The 7,998-nt window shown below is 43.2% G+C and overlaps 1 protein-coding gene across 5 annotated transcripts in view; it reads right to left on the bottom strand.

The window, feature by feature from the left end:
* ZFHX4 (zinc finger homeobox 4) overlaps positions 1-7,998 on the bottom strand; it is a 179,889-nt gene that overhangs the window by 1,837 nt on the left and 170,054 nt on the right. For all 5 annotated transcript variants that reach the window (XM_019643596.1, XM_019643600.1, XM_019643598.1 and 2 more), the window contains one exon: positions 1-2,490. This exon is cut by the window's left edge and continues 1,837 nt beyond it. In XM_019643596.1, the coding sequence (XP_019499141.1) occupies positions 1,010-2,490 (1,481 nt within the window). In that variant the 3' untranslated portion in view covers positions 1-1,009. The remainder of the gene's footprint in view (positions 2,491-7,998) is intronic.

Raw genomic sequence — 7,998 nt, 5'->3', positions numbered from 1 at the left:
AAAAAAAAAACAAAAAAAAACAACAAACAAACAAAAAAGTCCCTTATTCAATTTCACATGGTCTACGAAATCATAAGTGCACTAGAGTTCCGACACGAGCAGTACCTTGACAGTATAGCATTAAATTCACAAATGAAAAATGTCCTGTTCACATAATCCTCGGAGTCTATCAAAACTAGAATTATTACCTCTTCCAGAAAAAAAAAAAAAGAATGACATCAGAGGTAAAAGTGAGAAGAAGGTAGAGTTGGCACAGATTATTAGTATATTCTACAAGAAAAGGGTGACACTGGTATAAATATAGCTTGTGGCAGACACGGGATTCCACTGCTCCTCACCCACTGTGTGGTAAAACTACTACCTTGCAGCGTGACCTCAAGCATCTGTGTGTTGTCCAGTAAGGGTTATTATAAAGTCTCTTTGTACACTAAACACACCTAGAAAATGCTTTCTAATAAAGATTGACGTTTGGGGAAAAGTCACAGTTTTACCAGGCTTCTTTGCTGCTTTTTTTTTTTTCTTTTTTTTTTTTTTTAAAACAAATGAGAAATGTTATGTTCTGACCTGAGAATTTAAAGCTACTGAATTACACCTAACTAAACTAAGAGAAATTCTCTTTGAAAACTTCTGGATCATTCTCCCATACAGTCCATGCTAGCATTTGGAAATCAATCCAGCTGAGGTGCAATTTGCTTTTCTTGAGAGTTTTTGGCTTGAAACAAGTTCCGGAAGAACTTGTGAGATTTTTTTTTTTTCCTTTTCCACATTGTAGCATATATTACAAGCGCATTCAACCATGTGCATCACTTCTGTCCATTACATACCATCCTATATTGCCAGCATATCCATATGGGGAGCACAATCCTGAGTCAATCATTTGGTACTGTAATTTTTGGGTTAGACAAGCTTTGGAACTGCAGTTAAAGTCTTATTTTTTATTTTTTTATTTTTTTTAAATTTTTTTATTTTTTTTTATTTTTTTTTTAAGCACGGGATCCTGTCTTCACCCCTACACACTGAACATATCCATTCGGATGCTATTGAAATTACCATCTAGGCCAGAAGCGGGCTTAGCCTTCACTTCCAAAGCATTGTCTAAGTCTTCTAGCTTCTGGCTCAGCTCACTGTCAGACTCGTCTGAACAACTCTCTGTGGGTAGTGAGGTTGGAACCCCTGAGGTGCTGCACAAACTTGAGGTAACCGTTGAAGGCAAGGACAGGGGAGGGGGGGTCGGGGGGGAAGAAGCAGCTCTCCTGGCGGACGCTTGGAAAAGGATATTAGGCCAGGACTTCATGGGGAAGCAAGAAAGATGCGGGTAGGTGTTGTTAGAAGAAGCTGCAGACGGTGAGGTAGATGTGCTGCTAGGATTCGGGGAGCAGACTGAGTGAGGTAATAATCTAACATGCTCTTTGGCGTTTCTCATTGCTTGTTTGATTGTTTTCTCTTTGTGCAAGCTGGACTGGAGGTGTTGGCTGAGCGCTTCGTTCCCGCCGAGGGCCACGTCGCAGGCGAGACACTGGTATCTGCTGACCGGGACGCGAAGCACTGTCTCCTGGGGGTCAATCAGAGGCTGACCGAAGTAACAGAAGGACTTCTGATGACCGACGGCGGCGTCTTCGTCCGTAAACATCATCTGGCACTTTCTGCATATAAACTCGTACTTGACGAACGGGACCACGGAAGTGTCTGAAAAGTCTGCGCTTTTGGACTCCAACGGGGGCTCTTCCTTTGTGCTTTCGGTGGCGGCCCCCTTGCCCTCCTTGGCTTCCGAGGGCTCGCTGCAGCCGGGCGGCGGCGGGTCGCCGTCCGCCTTGGAGGGCTTCGCCGGCCCGGGCTTGGGCGGCGGGTCCGGCGGCGCCTTGTCCTGCTTCTGCAGGGCGTCCTGCAGGCTCTGCTGGTACTGCTGGTACTGCTGCAGGAGCGCGCCCGGGGACAGGCCGGCCAGGGTCTGCGGCACGGCGGGGCCGTAGGGGAACAGGCTCTCCATGCCGCACACGGGCGGGAGGTACCCTCCTTGCACGGTTCCGGGGAGCTGAGGGGTGAAGTAGGAAGCGAACCCGGGGATAAAGTAAGGCAGGAACTGCCCGCCCAGGAAGGAAGTGGGGTCGCCCGCCAGCGCGTTCTGCAGCGCCTGCAGCTGCGTCGGATCCACGTGCGTTTCGCCCACGACTTTGCCCAACACGGAAAGCGCAGATGAGAGCTTTTCCTCTTTTTTGGGGTGTTTCTCGGGTTTGGTGGCCTCTAATTCCTCCTCTTTGATTTTCTTGACCTTGTTTGGCTTACTTTGCTTTTTCTCCGATTCTTTGTTCTGCGGCTCGGTCTGCTGTCCTGGCAGAGAGGATGGAGGAGGAGGGGGTGGGGGAGGAGGAGGAGGAGGAGGAGGTGGAGTCTGCAGCAAGGGTTTGGTGGGGGCACTGCTGAGAGACAGGGCAGGAGACGAAGTAGCTGAAGTAGGAAACCCAAGCATGCCTGCACCGGGAGGTGTTAAAGCTGCAAACGACAACAGAGAGACGCCCACGGTCAGTGCACGGAGCCGGGACCTTCCCCCCAAACAGAACCAACCGCGGATGCACGCACGCGGTCACATCACCAAAGATCTATTACCCCCCCTCCCTCCACACACACACACACCAGAGAAAAAAAACCCGCACCGCGTTTGTGTGCAGCAGTGCTCATATTCGCTTTAACCCAGCCACCCACCCACCCAAACTCCAAGGCATGTCACCTGCACAGGTTAGCAACATTTCACTCAGGAAACAAAAGGCCTCTCATATTAGGAGAGGCGGACGGTGGGAAAAAGAGCCTCTTAGTGACAAGAACAGTGGTTACTTCTAATTGATACACTTAGCAAGACCTCTATTCTGTTATTCATTTTAACCAATTTTTATGATACCTCTGGGAAGGCAGAACCCACCCGTCCTTCACTTGAGCAGTCTGATAATTACCACGCTCACGAAAAGTAATTAGCTATCACATAAAATGAAATCCATCTGCCTAAGTTCCAGTAGAAAAACACTCTGACATTGAAATAGGTGATAAGCTAATTACACTGCAATAGTCAATGACCACTGAAGACACCCAAACCCAAGTAGAGTGAAGTCACAGCTTTTCGTGACTTGGACTGAGCAGGGTGAGGCACGATTTCATTTTTAAGGGTGCAGTTCCATTACTCATTGCCATCTCGGCAACTCATCTCACGGAGTACTTGGTAGGAATGGAATATACTAACACTCAACTGTATCACCCCCAAAACACAAGGCTTCCTCAAGGCGTGCTGTGGTACTCAGAAATGATTCTCCCCGCTGTTAGAGAAGGGAAACTCAGTGCTCAGGAGCAGATAACATGTGGGCTACAGCGGGACTCCTATCGTCACGTAAGAGCTCTTCACTGGGTTTCAGGTGCCCAGTCTAATGTCCTGGCTGGTGACAACGAATTACAAAGCCATCGTTATGCACTCGGTAACTGGGTAAGAAACTAAATGACAGCTCAGGCTAGAAAAGGGAGTTGCAAAAGGATGTGTTTTTTGGAGGCCAATAAAGCTGACTTCCAGAGGAACAGACTGGATGGGTGATGGTTCATCCTTGACGGAGGGAAGGCTCCCCCCCACCCAGTGACCATGACAAGGGCTGTAACGGAGCCCTGCTGGGCTGAGGGAGAAGGCGAATGAAGGTTAAATGATTAGTGCATAGCTGTAGAGGGAAGGAGCATAGATTTAAGACAACCATCTTTTTAATATTGGTCAAAGTCTTACCTCCATGCTAAATGCAACATTCGGGGGTTAAAATGAAAAAAAAAAGTGACACAAAAACTGCATGCTTCTATAATATTTCTATAGCTAGAAAAAAAAATTTAGTTTCTTAATTGGTTTTTGCCAAGCTAGGAAGGCTCTTCTTAGGCTTAGCGTTCAAGATGCTCTGAAGTCCTCCACATCACTTTCAACTTGACCCTACTCATGACCATATTAATGCCAATTAGCCTAGCTCATTCCTGGCTGCTCTTCTTTTTAACCTTACCACACCCAGCTCTCCTCTGGCCTGCTTTGAAATAAGTTCTGCAGTTGTCTCAGCGACAGTCTCTAAGGAAGGTCCGTCGCGTTAGAAAATACTCTCCCAACATCCTCCAAGGTAAGTGGGGACAGATGCTAAAACTTCCAGGTTTTAAGTAAGCGAACTGAATCCTAAAGCTGCAAATATTCAAAATGCAGAAAAAGAAAAAAAATCCTTGAAAGTAACATTGTATTTCCGGGAGAAACTGATAACAGTATCAACATTTTACAGAAGAATGGCTGGCACATTTGAAACATACTGAAATGAAAATGACTTCAGCTTTGCAAGGGGTATGGTAGAAAGGAATGAGTAAATTCCCTGATCTTTAATTCAAATTAGTATGACAGACTTCTTGTTTCCTGGGACTTAGACCTGGCCCTAGAGAAAACTGTGGAGTAGTAGAATTGCTTTTGGGGGGGTGGGGGGGCAAACCCTCAGCTCCCTTAACCTGTATTCCTATAGCACTATGCCTGGCATCTTCATTTTATTTCTACTTGCCTCTCCGTAAAATTTTATTTGCAAGAAAGAACCAAAGATATGAATACACCTATTTCTGAAAAGGCTTGCTATGTACTAGATTGGATAATTTTCTGGTTTCTACCCACTATGGTATTCTGATTTGATGCTATTCTATGCTATTTTTCATTTAACAGAGGATGATGCATTTAAGTCAAAGGAATTACTATCTAAATACAGAATTTCAGGCATGAGTAATTCAAGTGGAAGATGCTTTATTAAGGACCAAAGGGCCTTCCTAGCATTGTTAGAATGACACTGGGTTGATAGCCAGCTTCTTTTGCTGACTCATAAAGCCAATCTTTTCTATGTCTAGTACAACCAGACTTTATACCCAGTAATTATACCTCTTCCCATCTAGTGCCTTTCTCTCCTAAATCTAAGGAAATTGCAGGCTCACCTATCTCTGTGACATGAGACTCTAAGACAAGAGAAATTTTAAAGACCTAAGAGACTTAGAAAAAATAGCAATGGTAGTTAGAAAGCAAGATGGATCAATAGTTGTTGATTAGGCTGTGGCATCAGATGGGGTCTATATGTTCCTAGCAAAAGGTCAGACAATGGGGTAAGGGAAAGTTCTAGAAGACTGCAGTAGTCTCCTAAAATCCCAACTACTATTGTCAAACACCATCAGAGATTTCCAGGAATTCAACATCTGGAGGAGTGAGCTGAGTGACACTATCAGCTGTTAAGTAAAAATTTTCAGAAAAGAGATGCCAATTAAGGATACTGAACAATGCACATCGGGCCTACTAGTAATAAAAGACGTAAACCTGTCAAAATTGGCAGTCAAAAGTTCAGTAGCCAACTGGTGTTGGAAAACCAGAAACGGAAGAGAAAAACTGAATGGTAATCACAATGCAGAAAAAAGTAGCATTTTTTTCCAGTTCTTTAACTCCTACTCCAATTCTTTGAACTTTCACTGAGAGTTTAAGGCGTATCTACTGATAATCTCAAACTACCGTCATTTTGTTCGGTTTTGTTCCCCTGAACCAGCTGCCTACTCCCCAAAGTAATGCTTTCAGAAGAAGATGCCTATCTCACAATGAGTTAGATGTGGTTCTTTTTTCCCCTAATTTTTTTGCTCTAGGTTTCCCAGAGGGAAAATTTATTTTTGAGGTGCAACTAAAACTAATTATGTACACGGGGCCAAAGACAATTGTGATAAAATCGTTGAAGACTTACTCTTATCTAGATGTACTCCAAATGTGCTAGTAAATTACACTCAAATATGAAAAAAATGCAAAAGTCATGTTCTGAAGTTCCATTTATGGAAATTGGGTTAGGCAGTATTTCCAAACACTAATGGAACATATAAAAAGCAGATACTGCTGAAAATGATAATGTAAATATGCTAAAAACAGAAAGCCAAGTGATTTTTCTATTCATCTTGAGCAAAATGCCAAAGGAAGCTAAGATCCTAAAGGATAAAAACGTAAATTTTACGTTCTTTAATTTTTTTTCCCGGTGCAGAAGCACGTGACTTTCTATTGCCACTTTCCATTTCTGCACATGATCATAATAGAAGAAGACAAACGTGGAAAAAATGTTAAGCAGAAAATAATTCATTTCATTAAAACATGAGCAACTACTAAGTAGTGATACTGAACACAGGACTGGGCCATTGTTCAGGAAAGCAGGCACATAGGGTGCGTATTACTCTTGCAAGCATCTTCTCCTTGATCTTGAAAGACTAATTTGAAGGTTTCTTGGAAGTAAGGTGAGGAGGTTTTGAGAGCACTAAAGCCGGTAAACCAAAACAGCAACTCCAGCTCCCCACCCCCAAAAAAGGGGGCGGGGGCGTTGATTAAACCAGGAAATTTAGAGGTTGCTAAATACTAAAACTGAACCCGTCCATTGCAATTAAGTCAATTTTGGGGTGCAGCCTTTGGAATCAGACTTATTACTTTACATCTTACATTCAATGGAGTCCCTTTGTAGTGATTTCCGTAGGATCAAAGCCTTCAAATCTACCTTCAAAGGGATAGGGCACTTTTAAAATGAAGTCTGTTCCATAACTAAATCGCATTAAAATGGGTCCAAGATAAACATGTGTCATATCCTTAAAGTTTATTTATACAGATAACCAACTAATGTGAGAAATACAGAAATATTCTACTTATGAAGCAGTTTTCTCCATTGGTTTCACCTGGCTGGTATGTCTGTTTCTCCCGTAAAGCAAAGGAGGTATTTGTTGGATGAGAAATAGTACAGTAGAAAGATGATGGCAGGAAGATGCAAAAGTACAGCTCCACTCCACGACATGACTAAAATGGTCAGCATTACCCACCGCAGGTACATTAACCTATAAAAAGGTGTGAACTTGGACATGTGGGAACTCAGGCTCTCAGACGGGGTCCTGGGGCACCTCTGCTAATGTTTAAAATCTATCTCAAACAAAATAACTAATTCAAGAGACACTGCAAAGCACCGTAGGTACGTCCACAGACCTTTTCTCTTTATAACACCCTGGTGTCTGTTTTGGTCCATGATTTAATAAAGCAACAGATACATGTAATGCTGAGTATCTATTTAAAGATACTGCTTACTGAGCAGGACCTGCCCCTAACATCTTCCTATAACTCTGATAGATATAAACAGGGCCCACATGTCAGGGGGGATACAAATTATATTTATAGTGAGTACAAATGAGGAGAAAGGTTAGGTTGTTTCAGTATTTCATACACATCTTCTCTCTCCTCCCTTCTCACTTTCTCTCATATAGGCCCTCTGGGTACCAGCTGCAGAGTGACAGACCGGAAGCGCCGTCAGCAAAAGACCCATTGTCCAAGCAGAGGCCTTCTGATCCAGTGGGGAGAAAAACAAGATGCCCTGACCGCTATTTATGGGGGCGGCTACACAAGCGTCATCAGTCACAGACCCTTGAACTGTTCTTAGTGCATGTAAAATATCAAATGCTACTCTTTTACATAATATTTTATTTCATATGTTACATAACTAGAAATTTTACATAACTGCTCATAGAAGTTTTTCATATTAGACATTATGTGGAAAAACTCTAGTTTACGTAACTGACCATAGGCACCTTTCCACATAAGACATTTTTTTATGTGTCAGTGAATAATCACAGTGCTATATAAAGTGGGACTAGAAAAACGTACACATTCATATGCTAAAAAATCAGCCCTTGCATTATTCTTAAAACCATTATTATATCTGACAGTGAAAACGTACAAACAGAACACGGGTTGTAGCTCTAATATTTAAGGCCAGATAATTAAGAATATCAAGACAGTGGCTAAGAATATCCAGATAAGTAAGCACCAAAGTCTTACAGGGAGAAGGTAGTTGGTATGATGGTTAAAGGGGCAATGCAGAAATGTTCTTGGGGACATTTCTTTACGTGTGTGGATCCTACTTCTCTCTAATGCCAATGAGTCATTAAGAACACGGAACCAGGTGGGCTGGCAGTGAC

This window comes from Hipposideros armiger, unplaced genomic scaffold (assembly GCF_001890085.2).
Source record: "Hipposideros armiger isolate ML-2016 unplaced genomic scaffold, ASM189008v1 scaffold_80, whole genome shotgun sequence".
In the NCBI taxonomy this organism is placed as follows: domain Eukaryota; kingdom Metazoa; phylum Chordata; class Mammalia; order Chiroptera; family Hipposideridae; genus Hipposideros; species Hipposideros armiger.
This window is presented reverse-complemented; position numbering and strand designations above follow the sequence as displayed.